Source organism: Uranotaenia lowii, chromosome 3 (assembly GCF_029784155.1).
Source record: "Uranotaenia lowii strain MFRU-FL chromosome 3, ASM2978415v1, whole genome shotgun sequence".
Taxonomy (NCBI): Eukaryota; Metazoa; Arthropoda; class Insecta; order Diptera; family Culicidae; genus Uranotaenia; species Uranotaenia lowii.
In genome coordinates this window covers 354672462-354688271 of record NC_073693.1, presented here as the reverse complement: position 1 = coordinate 354688271, position 15810 = coordinate 354672462, and the positions used below count along the sequence as shown (strand labels likewise).

Here is a 15810-nt window from a genome sequence, read left to right as displayed (position 1 = left end):
AAAATGACTTTCTGAAAGTTTTAGATCATTTGGCAGAAGCAGAAGCTGATGCAAAGAACTTGAAATTTGTATGGAGATTTTCGGCAAAATGTATGGAAAATCGACATACTATCACTCTTTGTGTTATAAAATATGTTTCCAGTATGCTAGAAAGCTCAGAATTTCAGAAATTGTAGTTCAAACAATGACAAACAAGTTTGTAGAAGATTGTGATGCGATACAAGTTGACTGTGATGAGTAATTTGCAATTGAATATGTATTTTTTTTGCATTTCATCGATATATTGTGAACGGCTTAAACGATAAGAATTATACAAATTGGACGATATCCAACATCTTATTCATTCATCCTGAAAGTATGCGAGGGAGCCCAAGTTTTGCCCTCTATGCATGCAAAGTATTTCCAGCGACAATATTTGCTGCTTCTCTCATTTTTTCCAAATGAACCATCTGATTTTAAGCAATATGGCTGTACTGCTTGTCGCAGAGGGAACAACAAGGTTGTTTTCTCACATGAATCCAGCACGGGAGAAAAATTTGCAAACATGGGAGACTTTTTATCATATCCCATTTATACCGACTTTAAGTAACGACTTTTACGATCGTTCACTTATTTGGTAGAAATTGCGATTCTAAATAACATTGTTAACGATTTGAGCTATCATTTCTTAAGCGATTGTATTTTTACTAGGTCCGATTTAGGGGAGGCCCCCGATTAGCATTACTTTAATCATACCAAGCACTAGGAATCTAGGAAAGGAAATATAAACTAGAAAATCGAAATTAAAACGTAAAATATGACAGCTAAGGGCCCTCCTTGAATTAATTTCTCGAATATTTTCACTTGAATATAGGCCAAGGGGCCTCCCTAGAGCGAGTATTGCAGAACTTTACTCGCATTCATGAAGGCTTAGCAAATCAGGATCATTTTTTCCAAAACTTGGAAAAATCTGAGCACATGATTTGAATTTTTTTCTAAACAAAATCCGGAAAAAACTATGCAGGACTCAGTGATTATACGAAAAAAGAATCAAAAATTTAGTGAGGAATAATACTTCAAATTCCATTATTTTTATCGAAACACTTCAGCTACGTTAAAATCGTCTTTCAAACTTCCAAAAATTTAGCTCAACTTGAGTTTCCCGATTTTTCTTGTGTATAAATCCAGGAAAATAAGAATCTGTTTTAACAATATTATGACAATCAGCCAGACCGTAGTTTGCTTGACTTATTCACTTTTTTTGAAAACCCATGTATGCTCGAAAAAAATCTGGAAAATCTTGTGGTTAGACACAATAACTTAAAGGTTCATCACGTTCTCTTATTTACTGAATAGAGGTTTTCAGCGAATGTTTCGAATATAAAATATTTTAACAACAGTCATAAAAAATGTTAAGGTTTTTGCGACGACTGGAACTACTTTTTATAAGCTTAGTCGAGATTTGAACTAATGACAGTAACTAATTATCAGTTTTTAAAAAACGAACACACACACTTATAGGATCTCAGTGAAACTTCATTTTTTATTTGAAGAGATCTCAATTCTACTTAAGACCAAAGCGTACATCTTTCAAGGATATAATGGCTAGCATCTTACTAATGCTAACTCCACCAGCCCACAGAAAGAGTACTATGTATGCCGTGACCGAAACTCGATCTCATGACCTCTGGCTTAGAAGACTGAAACGCTATCCTCTAGGCCACAGTCGGTGGCAAAGTTTTTGAATGAAAACTTGCAGCACAGAATAGATATAACAATGAAAAACCTCTCCCATTTTAATTTAGTTGGAATGTCTTGCACAATTGCAAAGTATATCGCTTTAAATTTTAACTTTTCCGTTATTTGTGAGGAATTTATAATTCATGCTCACCTGAACTGATTTGAAGGCTTCACAAAAAAAATCCTGAATTTTTCCCGGACAATTGAATTTTTTTTAACTGAAATAAAAATCCTCAGGTTTGCCCGATTTTATCCGGGTTTGCCCGGATATTTAATACAAAATTTGACAAAAGTCCGGTTCATTGAAAAAAGCCCGGATTTTATTGAAAAAAGCCCTGATTTTATTGAAAAAAGCCCGGATTTCGTCCGGATTTATTCACTTTATTTGCCATAACAAACAAAAAAGAAAGATAACAAAATGTGTTGTTAGATTTTTCATGTATGCTTCCGAAACAAAATTTTTTGAGCAAGTTTTATGAAAATAATCATGAAAATTTTTTTGGAAGCCTAAATTACAATTTGGAAACTGTTCATGAAAAATAAAATTTTTGTGTTTTTTCTAGATTTTGGTTGAGTAACTCCTGGGTTTTGACAAAATTTTCCCGAATATTGCCAGGATTTTGAGTCGAAATTTTATAATCAAATGCCCGGATTTTGCCAGGTTTTAATATACAATAGCCTGGAATTGTCAGGCCCGTCTTGCAAGTCTTGTATTGTTTTTTAAGAATCATGGTTTTGTAAATTTTGGGAACTCGAGATCTTTGTAAAACTTCTTAATACTTCTGACTTTTTTTTTTAATGATTAATGATTATTTGTTTTGAACATTTTATCTGCATTCTGAATTTATGCATATATGTTTTCAAATTTATTTTTTGTCATATTTTTAATAACTTTTTAAGAAAGTTTTTGTTTCCAATAGGTAGTTGATGTGAAATTTAGAATCCGCATCACATTTTTTCGAATTTCAACATATGGAATAAAAAGGTTTTTTTTTTGTGTTTATGAATATGAAATTGAAATAATATGTGAATTTTGAAACAAAAATTGGTAATTATTTCATTGGCTCTTATTGTAACTTTGTTTCTCTACTTTGTATAAGAACTGCGTCTATAATTTGTTTCTCTAATAATGATTTGAAGATATTATTTTAACTTGAGACACTGAATTGTGGTTCTGAATAAAATCAGATTTCAGGGTTCGAATAATACTTTTGAACTCTTATATCCGTATCTTCTTAGAATTTGAATTTACATCATTTTTTTTCCTGTTTTGTTTTGGATTCAATGTCTGAAATTTTAACATTCCCTATTGTTTTGAAGGAAATATTTATCCTGCTTTCGATGAAGCACATACCATGCTATCAACGATGAAATTAAAATATTTTAATATCTATCTTTGATTTTTTTCTTAACAACAATATTTAAGTTTCTGATAGAGTTATTAAATAAATTACGAATAGAATTTTTAAATGAACAGTTCTTATAAGAGTTTTCATTTTCGATTAGACTAAATTTACAATCCACGGCAATTTTTGTTCTTCGCTCACGACTATTGGCATCATTTTTGCTTAATTTTTTTCCAATGATTTTTTTTTGTTTTTAACTTTTTTTTGTTTATTCTTGTTGAAGTTGCCGCCGACCGTGGCCTAGACGATAGAGTTCAAGTCTTCTAAGCCAGAGATCATGAGGTCGAATCTCGGTCACGGCATATACAGTACTCTTTCTGTGGGCTGGTGAAAGATTGACGCTTTAGAGTTAAGTCAATTAGATCTCTTCAAAGAAACATGAAGTTTCACTGAGATCCTATATTAGGCTTGCCAGACGCTTTCATAAAAAAGCGGGACATTTCACGAAAAATAAGCGGGACACAGCTGAAAAAAGCGGAACATTTGAGAAACTCTTTAAAACTTTTTTTTTTCTTGAAAAAAAAAGAGCTCAATTTTATGTCATCATCCAACGTGGTTCTTAGAAAGTACACTAAGGTTTTTTTTTATGCGGATTGATTTTGTGTAGTTTTCTTTTACATGACTTTACATTTACATTTACATTTTTCCATAAACACGTTTAATTTCCACGGATCTCACGAATTAGAGAAAATATTTCAAGTCAAGTCCAATATTTCTTGTAAACGGTGGATTAGATTACGCATATAAAACGATTGTGTAATAAATTATTTATTTAAAATTTGTTTTAAAAATTCAAAAACTCAAGAAAACTTTCATCATTGTATACTTTGGACAATTTAGTCATGAAAGGTATTGTAAATATAAGGCTGTTTAATTAAGGTTCTGGCGAAAAATTAAGATCTATAATCATTTGGAAGCAACTTAAACAGTACTTTTTTTTTCATACCAAAGTTATTTACATTGCATAGGTTAAACGTGTTCCAATAACGATTAACTGAATAAGAATCTTTCTGTAATGCTAAGAACATTAGAGTTCTTCAGTATTGCCTTATATGAAATATGTAAAATGCTGTTTATTTTGAAAAAAAAAAAAGTTTTTGAAAGCTTTTCTGTGTTGAACTAATAAATTCAAATCGAGGCTAAGGATTGATTTTCTTAGTGTAAGTTAGACAACTTTGTAAAAGCTCTCCAAGAAAAAAGCAAGGCATTTTGAGGAAAAAGCGGGAAAGCGGGACATTCAATTAAAAAGCGAGACATGTCCCGCTTTTGCGGGACGGATGGCAACCCTATCCTATATGTGTGTGTTCGTTTTTTAAAAGTTGAAGTAACACTTTGAAACGTTCCTGTATTATTTTCCACAGAAGTTAAATTTACTCGTTGTCTTCAACAAAGTAGATTTTTCATTTGAAATATTTTATGATTTTGTACATATCAATAATGTAGAAAGTTTAAAAAAATAATTTCAGGTGTGTATCATTATATATTTAAGCAATACATCTCTAAATCAAGAGTTGTTAGAAACAAAATACTTATTTGACCTGACATAAATTAAAATCAGCTCGAGAACTTATATTGGAGGGGTCTTGAAAAATCAAACCCATTTATGTTGTATCCTAGATTATTCTCATGCCAAAATTTGTTCCAAATGCTTTATAAGCTCTTGAGCTACACAATACAAACTATTTACAACTTTTTCTTTCTTTGTCCTTATCCTACTGAAAGGTAGAAGAGGCCTCAAATAAGAGTAGAAACATTTCTTGTTTCCAAATAACCTCTCATACCAAATTAAGTAGTAATTGTTTGATTAGTTCGATTAGTATTCGGTTGCATTTACTTGAACACTTTTCGGTCCATTCAAACATGTTTCTATTGTTTGGGAGACCCCTTCCCTCTTCAATTACAATACGTTACATTTCAGTGAATTATTTACATTTCATTGCAATAAATATCAGAAAGTTTTTCAACCGTTATGGTGAATCTTTTCATTGTGTCAAAATTTTTTTTTGCTTAAAAATTCACAAAAGCAACACAAAAATTCACAAACATGTTGACAAGAAATTTTACTTTTTAACTGTCCTTCCAATGCACTTGAAATTTGAAACAATTTGATTAGACTGTCCTTTGAACTCCCCTATACTTCTCTATTATCTCAAGCTGTCCCCTCAACAAGCTTGATTATTTATTTGATCAGATACCAAAGCCGTCCTCTCAACGCACTCTCCTGTTCCAGGACCAGTTCTCTACTCATATGAAATTTCAAAAAAAATTTCAAGCTACCCTTTCGAAACGTTTGATTTGTTCCTATTGCAAGCTGTTTTATTCAAATTTATGCCTTAAATTGTAAAACTGTCTTTACAAATTCAATGATGATCAATTTTGAGCTGTCATCTCGACACACTACTGTATAGTTCATTCTTATTACAAACCAGGCTTCATTTTGCTCATCTTGCCCAAAAGGAGACAGTGAACTTTTTCGCTCCTAATAATTGTGAGGGGATTTTAAATGAGCATTTCATCATCTGCTGCTGAGAGAGCCAAGAGAAATTTTTTCTCTAACGAATGATCACTCTTCTACTGTCAGAGCACTGTTGGTTTGTAACTCTGAAAACACCTCATCAGCGCTACGTGTGATCAGTGAATTGAATTGCTCAGTGAAGGCAAGGGCATAGTTTTACTATTCTCATCGCTCTTAAGAAAAAAAGAAATGCAAATCGCATATGAAATTTGGCCGTTTCACCAAATCACGTGGACAGCTTTAATGTGTGATTGAACCGTCCTCTTTCTATATGAAACTAGCTGATCCCGTACGAACTTCGTTTCGCTTTAAATCATTGGTACGTCAAAATGAGTTTAAAAAATGAATTCGAAACATTCTTTCAACAATTTTGGGGAAAAAATTCAACAGTGTTTAAAGTCGCTATTATTACTATTACTTGAAATTCAAATTAAACGGTTGATTGGATTTTTATTAAAATTTATGTGAGAGTGTTTTCTTCTCGATCGGTTGCAAAATCTAGACATTATGGCAGAAACATGTACTATTTGTTTGTGTGCACGACTCTTTTGCTTGACCTTTACACTTAAATTGGTATCAATTAATTGCCTCCAACAAAATTATTGCACAAAACACTGAACTTTCAATGAAACCCTTTTTTCTGTCCCATGGCCCGAAATTCGATAATTGAAACCAATTTTACGTTCCTCAAAACTCCCTTGTGCCATTTTTTCTTTTCAAATTATATGTAAAATTACGTCAGGAACTTGAAAACAGTGATCAGTGAATATAGACGCCCCTTTCGCCGACCCTTGACACGGAATATGCTACCTGGAGTCAATTGCTTATAGTTTATAACCCTCATCTGAACATTTTCATCTCAATCCGATGCATGATCACGACAATATCACGAAAACAGTGAGCAACTAACATGGACGGCCTTTTTTTACCACGATTCAAAACTTGACACCTGAAATCAATTATCTTTTCTGTTAAACTCTCATGTGCCAATTTTCATTACAATTCTATGCTCAATCAAGAGAATATCGTAAAAACAGTGAACAGATAATAACCCCTTTTGCCGACCCCTGAGTCAAGATTAGAAACCTGAAAGCAAAAGAGCCTTCCTCAAAACTCCTATGCGGAAATTTTCATCTCAATCCAATGTAGAATAACGTCAAAATCGCAAAAACATTCAAGTTGGGTATGGACGACTCCTTCAGCCGACTTCTGATCCGCAATTCGAAACTTGAAATCGATTACTAGTCCCTCAAAACACTCATGTGCAAATTTTCATCATAATCCGATGTATAATAACACCAATATCGCAAAAACATTAATCAGTTAATATGGACGACCCCTTTGGCCAACCCCTGACCCTAAATTTGATAACTGTAATCGATTGTTCGTCTCTCAAAACACTCATGTGCAAATTTTCATCACAATCCGATGTATAATAACGCCAATATCGCAAAAACATAAATCAGTGGATATGGACGACCCCTTTGGCCGACCCCTGACCCTTAATCCGACGGAAAATAACGTCAATGACGTGAAAACAATATTTGTCTTGTATGGACGACCCCCTTCAGAAGGGGTCTTCCAAAAATCTAAAAACATTTTTCATCATTCCTGGTCCTAATGAGCATCCATGCCAAATTTCAGATCTCTAGCTCTTAAGACGGCTGAGTCTATAGAGGACAAACAAACAAACAAACAAACAAACAAACATACAGATAATTGCTTTTTATATATATAGATTATGCAGCATTGGCCCCAGCAAGTGCTGAAATAAACCACAACCGAAGCGTCCAGCTCTGTTCGGTCGTTGATTTCTCAGCCAGTAACTGAGAAGCTGATGAACATTTCTCCCTTCGAGAATGAAATTGGGTGACTGCGTTTTCGAAATGCTCTGCAAAAAAACGTGGGCTGCTTGATCAGTTTAAGTGTGAGAAAGCATGTTTCTCCTAGGCGTTTGACAAGCAGATGAGAAAAAGTGAGCAAAAATCAAGAGAATCGAAGAAGCCTGTTACAAACTATCTTCAAGCTTTCTTCTCGACACGTTTTTACCTTATTTAATGCTTTCCTCTCGACTCGAATTAAAGTTGAAACAAATTTCAAGCTCTCATCTTGCTACATATTCCAATAGATACATTCAGGCTGTCTTCTCTACTAGCCCTTCAATTTCAAGCTGTTCTCTCAAGTCACTTGAAATTTCTATCGATACGTTCAGGCTGTCCTTTCAATTTGCCTTTCGATTTCAAGCTGCCCTCAAAATTTGATTAAATTTCTATCGATACCTTCAAGCTGTCCTCTCAACTCGCCTTCCAATGTTAAGCTGTTCTCTCATTTTGCTTGAAATTTCACTTGGTACATTCAGGCTGTCCTGTCAACTCGCCTTCCAATTTTAAGCTGTGCTATCAACTCACTTGAAATTTCTTTCGATACGTTCTTGCTGTTCTCTCAACTCGCCTTCATATTTCAAGTTGTCCTCTCTACTCGCCTGAATTTTTTATCGATATGTTTAAGCTGTCCTCACAATTCGCCTTCCATATTCAAGCTGTTCTCTCAACTCACTTGAAATTTTTTTTTTCGATACGTTAAGGCTGTCCTCTCAACTCGCCTGAAATTTCAATCGATATGTTCAAGCTGACCTCAAAATTCGCCTTCCGATTTCAAGCTATCTTCTCAACTCGCTTGGAATTTCTATCGAAACGTTCAGGCTGTCCTCTCAACTCGCCTTCCATTGTAAAGGCTGTTCTTTCTCCCAGAATATACTTTTCATCGATATGCCGAAAATAAATTTACAACAAGTTTTAAAAAATGTTCAAATGAGTTCAAACTGAGATTTTCATGGCGCCAATGTGTTTAGCGTAAAATTTTGCATTTGAATCACGCATTCACTTTTAAGATGAAAAGTTCGAAAAATTCAAAAATTTTGCCTTTATTCTAAAAATAGCAATTTTTTTGTTTATATCTCACAAACCATTGGGGCCATAAAAATCGAAAAAAATGAAGGCATTTTGAGATTATCGCATTTTAAGTTTTCAATACAAAAAAAAATCCGTTTAATAACACTGTACATAAAATTCAACAATGGTATTCGATCGACAATAACTAAATCTTCAAAACTAGAGTCTTACCCTATCTGTTGCATCTATGGTTTTTTGAGATATTCACCAAAGAAAATTGCTGTTTTTGAGATAATAGCGCTCCCATTCGGAAGGAGGTTGTCCGATTCTCCTAAAACTTTGGATTTTCATTATTTATATTACAATAAGTCATGCTGCTTATCTAGGGTCTATTCGAAGAAGGTCAGTGCATTTTCATGGTCACTTGGAATGGAATGACCCTACAAAAATTGTCATAAAATCAATTAGCAGGCTCGGTTTTTCTGAGCCCAAAAATTGGTCTATGCATCAGCTCAGTCAAACTTGATTTAGGGGTACCTCAAAGCCCTCAAAGTTTTGGTTTTTTGACCCGTAAAAATCATCCCAAAAAAATCAGAAAAATCGAAATTTAATATTGATGCCAAATAGCTTAAAAATGCATAAAAAGTGCATAATGTGATGATAACTCGATTTTTTTGTCCAAAATCAACTTTGAAACTTCGTAAATCATGTCAGGGGGCCAAATAACTTTAAAATGCATGAAACGTTGTGCTCTGGGGAAATTCGAAAAAGAAATTTAGCCCAAAGATCGATATTTTATATCGCGTAAAAAAAACCTTAGCGTACACGGTTGAGCAACATACGGTTCGAAAGATCTTGATGAGTCTAGAAAAAGTTACTATGGGGTCACTCTATTTACGAAATAATACAACTTCTCCAATCCATAACTTTTTCCCCCTCGGTAGATTTTCTTGACCCATAGTTACTTTTTCTTGGCTCGTCAAGATCTTTCGATAAAAGATATCGTATATTGCTCATCTGTGTACATTCGAAATCCAAATTTCCCATTCTTCTTTGATGGGTGAACTTTCTTCGGAGACAAGGAAAAAATGTGTTGGATGATTATTTTTATGAGCAATGAACTTTCATCTTCTCAAACTGAGTCTGATATCGAACAGTAATTAAATTAGCAATCTCCAGACGTCTTGCCATTGATGAGTCGTTTCCTTATTGATCAAATGGAATGTTTGATAAGAATCTTTGAGATTGTGTTTGTTTTATTATATTTCGTGGAAAATTTACAAGCAAAAAAAAAAGAAAACTTACAATAATAAACAACTTTCAAAACGTGCTGCAGTTTAAAGCGCCTGAATTTTATCATGTTTTGAAGCCCTGATTAGTTTCTTCCGTTGGATGTGAAGGGCAAAAAATAAATAAAATCTATACGTAAACATTATCAACCGAGGTATTTTTTTTTCATTGGAAAAGTAATGGCTAGCGCCCGTATTAAAATGTTTATTACTGCAGTCATTTTGCAACGTTCCCTAGGTGGTTGGTCAGCTGCCATCAATCATGCGATATCGTTTTGTAGTCAACGAATTTGTGTTTTTTTGTTTGCCTTATTTTACTATGGCAAACAATTTCCAAGCATACAGGATACATATGTAACGGAATAGGCATGGGATCGGTTTGAATGAAACGATAACACAAGATCTTAGCAACCGTAGATTGACGTTGGCTGAAATGGGTTGCTTGGTTGGTTTCTGGAATTGGTTTTGACCGGGTGAAAAACCAACAACTGTCAAAACGTTATCTAGTTATCTATCTGCTTTTCAGATGATTGAAATCGTAAACATCTGTTGCCATAAAGTAGGGTGTAGAATATTGATTTGATGGTTTTCTTAAGTTTTTCTTAAGATTGCTTCAGGCCAACCTTGACTTGTAGAATGAACTCCGATAGCTGTGAATAGTCAGTCAGAGTTAAAGAGAAATCACAGAATGTAATACAAAAGTCAACGAAACATGGCGATTTTTTTTAAAATTTTTCCCACTGTTCTTTTTGAATGTTTCTTCAACACAAGCTTGTATTCTTAAAGAAAAAGCAAAGACATGCTGGACGTTTATCTTATCAGTAAATAAATTCATTATCGGCTGTGGGGTGCGTCAACGTCTAGTCGTTCATATGCTTCGATTCTTAGCAATTCAATCGAGTTATTAGCTCACAGTCTGTTTCTTCGTTTGGACAAGATTTTAGGCAATTGACATGAAAAATGGCTCTCGGATCTCCTCTTCGACGGAATAATTCGTAATAATTCTTGTTCTCATTGAACTGTTTGAAACTTTTTAACTCATTCATATTTTTTCTAATTCCAGGAGTCGAGCTCTTCGTCCAGGAACCACCCGAAAGTATCGAAAGCGTGCAATTCTAAAAAGTGGCGAGTGCAACATTTTTACCTCGAAGGCCTCGAACCATAACCTGCGATTTCTTCAGGACATTTTCACCACCCTTGTCGATGCTCAATGGCGTTGGACTTTGCTAGTGTTTGCCTTCAGCTTCATCGGCTCGTGGCTGTTCTTCGCCGTCATCTGGTGGCTGATAGCATTCACCCATGGAGATCTGGAGGAGCTTCATCTGCCCGATAATCAGGGTGAGTTGCCATTCAAATATTTTTGAAAATATTCAAGTTTCTTATTTGACAGTAATCCTCAAAATTTTAGAATTTATGCTACACTATAGTTCCCAAATTTTCAAAATTGTCAAAATTGTCAAAATTGTCAAAATTGTCAAAATTGTCATAATTGTCAAAATTGTCATAATTGTCAAAATTGTCAAAATTGTCAAAATTGTCAAAATTGTCAAAATTGTCAAAATTGTCAAAATTGTCAAAATTGTCAAAATTGTCAAAATTGTCAAAATTGTCAAAATTGTCAAAATTGTCAAAATTGTCAAAATTGTCAAAATTGTCAAAATTGTCAAAATTGTCAAAATTGTCAAAATTGTCAAAATTGTCAAAATTGTCAAAATTGTCAAAATTGTCAAAATTGTCAAAATTGTCAAAATTGTCAAAATTGTCAAAATTGTCAAAATTGTCAAAATTGTCAAAATTGTCAAAATTGTCAAAATTGTCAAAATTGTCAAAATTGTCAAAATTGTCAAAATTGTCAAAATTGTCAAAATTGTCAAAATTGTCAAAATTGTCAAAATTGTCAAAATTGTCAAAATTGTCAAAATTGTCAAAATTGTCAAAATTGTCAAAATTGTCAAAATTGTCAAAATTGTCAAAATTGTCAAAATTGTCAAAATTGTCAAAATTGTCAAAATTGTCAAAATTGTCAAAATTGTCAAAATTGTCAAAATTGTCAAAATTGTCAAAATTGTCAAAATTGTCAAAATTGTCAAAATTGTCAAAATTGTCAAAATTGTCAAAATTGTCAAAATTGTCAAAATTGTCAAAATTGTCAAAATTGTCAAAATTGTCAAAATTGTCAAAATTGTCAAAATTGTCAAAATTGTCAAAATTGTCAAAATTGTCAAAATTGTCAAAATTGTCAAAATTGTCAAAATTGTCAAAATTGTCAAAATTGTCAAAATTGTCAAAATTGTCAAAATTGTCAAAATTGTCAAAATTGTCAAAATTGTCAAAATTGTCAAAATTGTCACAATTGTCAAAATTGACCAAATTGTCAAAATTGTCAAAATTGTCAAAATTGTCAAAATTGTCAAAATTGTCAAAATTGTCATAATTGTCAAAATTGTCAAAATTGTCAAAATTGTCAAAATTGTCAAAATTGTCAAAATTGTCAAAATTGTCAAAATTGTCAAAATTGTCAAAATTGTCAAAATTGTCAAAATTGTCAAAATTGTCAAAATTGTCAAAATTGTCAAAATTGTCAAAATTGTCAAAATTGTCAAAATTGTCAAAACTGTCAAAATTGTCAAAATTGTCAAAATTGTCAAAATTGTCAAAATTGTCAAAATTGTCAAAATTGTCAAAATTGTCAAAATTGTCAAAATTGTCAAAATTGTCAAAATTGTCAAAATTGTCAAAATTGTCAAAATTGTCAAAATTGTCAAAATTGTCAAAATTGTCAAAATTGTCAAAATTGTCAAAATTGTCAAAATTGTCAAAATTGTCAAAATTGTCAAAATTGTCAAAATTGTCAAAATTGTCAAAATTGTCAAAATTGTCAAAATTGTCAAAATTGTCAAAATTGTCAAAATTGTCAAAATTGTCAAAATTGTCAAAATTGTCAAAATTGTCAAAATTGACAAAATTGTCAAAATTGTCAAAATTGTCAAAATTGTCAAAATTGTCAAGATTGTCAAGATTGTCAAAATTGTCAAAATTGTCAAAATTGTCAAAATTGTCAAAATTGTCAAAATTGTCAAAATTGTCAAAATTGTCAAAATTGTCGAAATTGTCGAAATTATCGAAATTGTCAAAATTGTCAAAATTGTCGAAATGGTAAAAATTGTCAAAATTGTCAAAATTGTCAACATTTCCAAAATCGTCAAATTATCAAAATTGTTCATTTTTTCAACAACTGTTTAGATATAATCGAAGCCTCCATGGCTTTAAGGGTTATATAATTTATGCGATTGCCATTTGGTGCTAAAATAAGTCCAGCAATTTTTCAATTTTTTTCTTATTCCGTCTTTTTCAGAGGCCATCGGCTGGACTCCCTGTGTCTTTAACATCAAATCGTTCACCTCGTGTTTCTTGTTTTCGATCGAAACGCAGCACACAATCGGTTATGGTGTGCGGACGACGACCGAGGAGTGTCCGGAGGCGATCTTCATCATGTGCTTCCAGTCGATCTACGGAGTCATGATCCAAGCCTTTATGGTGGGTATCGTCTTTGCCAAGATGACCAGGCCGAAGCATCGAACCCAGACGCTGCTGTTTTCGAAGACGGCTGTCATCTGTCAGAGAGATGGAGAGTTGTGCTTCATGTTTAGAATTGGTGACATGAGGAAAAGTCATATTATTGGGGGTAATGTGAGGGCCCAGTTGATCAGGAGTAAGATCACTAAGGAGGGAGAGGTGCTGTCACAGTATCAGACGGAGTTGGAGGTTGCTGTGGATGGAGGAGCATCGGATTTGTTCTTCATCTGGCCACAGGTCGTATGTCATAGGATCAACGCTGACTCGCCGCTGTACAATATGTCGGCCTCTGATATGCTTCAAGAGAGGTTTGAGATCGTTGTTATTTTGGAGGGAACTGTCGAATCTACGGGTCAGTCGACGCAAGCCAGATCTAGCTATGTGAATACGGAAGTTTTGTGGGGCCATCGCTTCGAGCCGGTCGTTTTCTACAATAAGGAGAATCAAGGGTACGAGATCAACTACAGCAAGTTCCACGAGACTCACCAGGTGGACACACCCTTATGTTCAGCCCGTGAACTTTCAGAGTTCTACAAGATCCAGGACGACTACAGGAGTAACGGTAAGTTGGCAGGTGGTGGATGAGTTGCTTGAACAATTATTACCAGGCTTCGGTTGCGGGTCAGTGTTGCCAGTTAACGGGGATTAACTTGTTGATCACTTTGGCAACACTGGTTGATACTTTTTTATTTTACAGCATGGCTGAGTATATTTACCAGTTGTATGTCAGAGATCAATTGGCACTTTCCTTAAATCTAAACATAAACTCAAACCTAACCTCAACAACTGGTAGATGGGCTCCAGGCAAAAAACCTCAACTCAATTTCCCGGACTGGCGTTTCGGCTAAATCCGTGTCTTTTGTTCCCATCTGTATCGTTATAGCCGAGGACACAATCCAATCGCCTGCTTAATGTGTGTTGTATCTGGTCCATTTAAATTGCTTCTCGAGTCCGTCTGTCGTCCTGCATATAAAAAAAACGAAAAAACCGAACGTAAAACAAAAGGTGCTTTAATCATTCGGAAACGCACGAGAATCTACACCATCGCCTACACATCTAACCGATGATCTTAAGGTTGCAACTGGGTTAAGACAAAAACAAATCTTCATCATTCCCATCACTTACAGAGCTTATGTACTAGGGTTAAGGATCTGAGATTATATTCTCTTCATTTCATCTCTCCATCACAACAACCAAACGATAAAAACAAATTTAAGAATCTCTTCATCGATCATCTCATTAGACTTAAGACAAATTTCCAACAAAATTCGGGTAATGGTATAGGGAAAGGCTATCTTCAAGACCAATTGATTAACCAATTCAAACCCACCCATTCCACAAAACCCCAAAACGGCAGACAACCTGGACAACATCAGCTCGAAAACGCTGCTCGAAAAGCGCTGGCAGAGTAAGTATCGCTCCCTGATGGATTCGATCAGTCAGTTCAACCTGGAGGACGAAACGGGATCCCTGAGGGTGACGGGACCCGGAAGCACCCGCAGCTATCTTACCATTCAGAATGTTCCCTCCCGAAGACGGTCAATTTTGCAGCTGGAGAATCGGCTTCAACATCTGTTCGATGGACCACCACCAGTCGGGGCGAATGGGGCTCGGCCTCCAAGCACAACTCCTCCGCCACCGATCTGCGAGAACAATGTCCTGGTGTTTACTCCGAATCGAAATGGACGACGGATGTCTAACCGGTGAGATTCGTTATTCCCGGGTAGATCACCCTCCATTTCATTGACAGATCTTTAGAAGCAGCACAATTCAGAAACAAAAAAAAAATCATTGGAATCTTACCGAACCACTAGTATTTTAAGTGCACGTCTTCATTAAAAAGTTCATGCGATCATGTAAAACATGAAAGCGCCGCAGTTTCCATTAGTGTTTTAAGACTAGGAATTAAATCTCGTTTAGCTAGGAACAAAAGAAAAAGTATTAGTCGAACAAATCAATTGACGAAAATGATGAAAAAAAAACGATCGATGAGAATAAATGAATATGAAATAAGCCAGTAGAAGTTATATCTTAGATGACAGTCCTACTCGAGATGAATCTTTTTCTTTGATGTTAATAATGTCAATTTTTGATCAATATTGATAATTTTTGTGCGTTTTACGCTTACGTGACTGTTCTATGCAGGTAATATGCTAAGGTTTGCTAAAAAAAATTGATGGAACTTTCAACACTGATGAGGTTTCATTTTCATAAAATAAAATGCATTAAGGGTTGGGTTTTAGATTGCTAGGGAAATGGTCGGTGGAAGCTTTTGGACTTTTGGACAATTTTTAAGAGGGTTTAATCTAAGGTTGCCAGATTTTTTTTCAGCACGGACCCGGGCAGACAAATCCGGGCTCTTTTAAATAAAATCCTGCCAAAATCAGGGCATTTGATTGAAAAATTGTCGACCA

General features: G+C 34.4%; 1 protein-coding gene across 4 annotated transcripts in view; it reads left to right on the top strand.

The window, feature by feature from the left end:
* The window catches only part of LOC129758334 (G protein-activated inward rectifier potassium channel 3), a 30064-nt gene extending 14658 nt beyond the window's left edge, over positions 1 to 15406 (top strand). For 2 of the 4 annotated variants that reach the window (XM_055755831.1, XM_055755830.1), the window contains exons 2-4: positions 10884 to 11158; positions 13176 to 13958; positions 14754 to 15406. In XM_055755831.1, the coding sequence (XP_055611806.1) occupies positions 10884 to 11158; positions 13176 to 13958; positions 14754 to 15103 (1408 nt within the window). In that variant the 3' untranslated portion in view covers positions 15104 to 15406. Of the gene's footprint in view, positions 1 to 10690; positions 10816 to 10883; positions 11159 to 13175; positions 13959 to 14279 lie in introns of those variants that run through there. The other 2 variants (XM_055755832.1, XM_055755833.1) reach the window with 2 other exon arrangements.
* Positions 15407 to 15810: the final 404 nt, after the last annotated feature.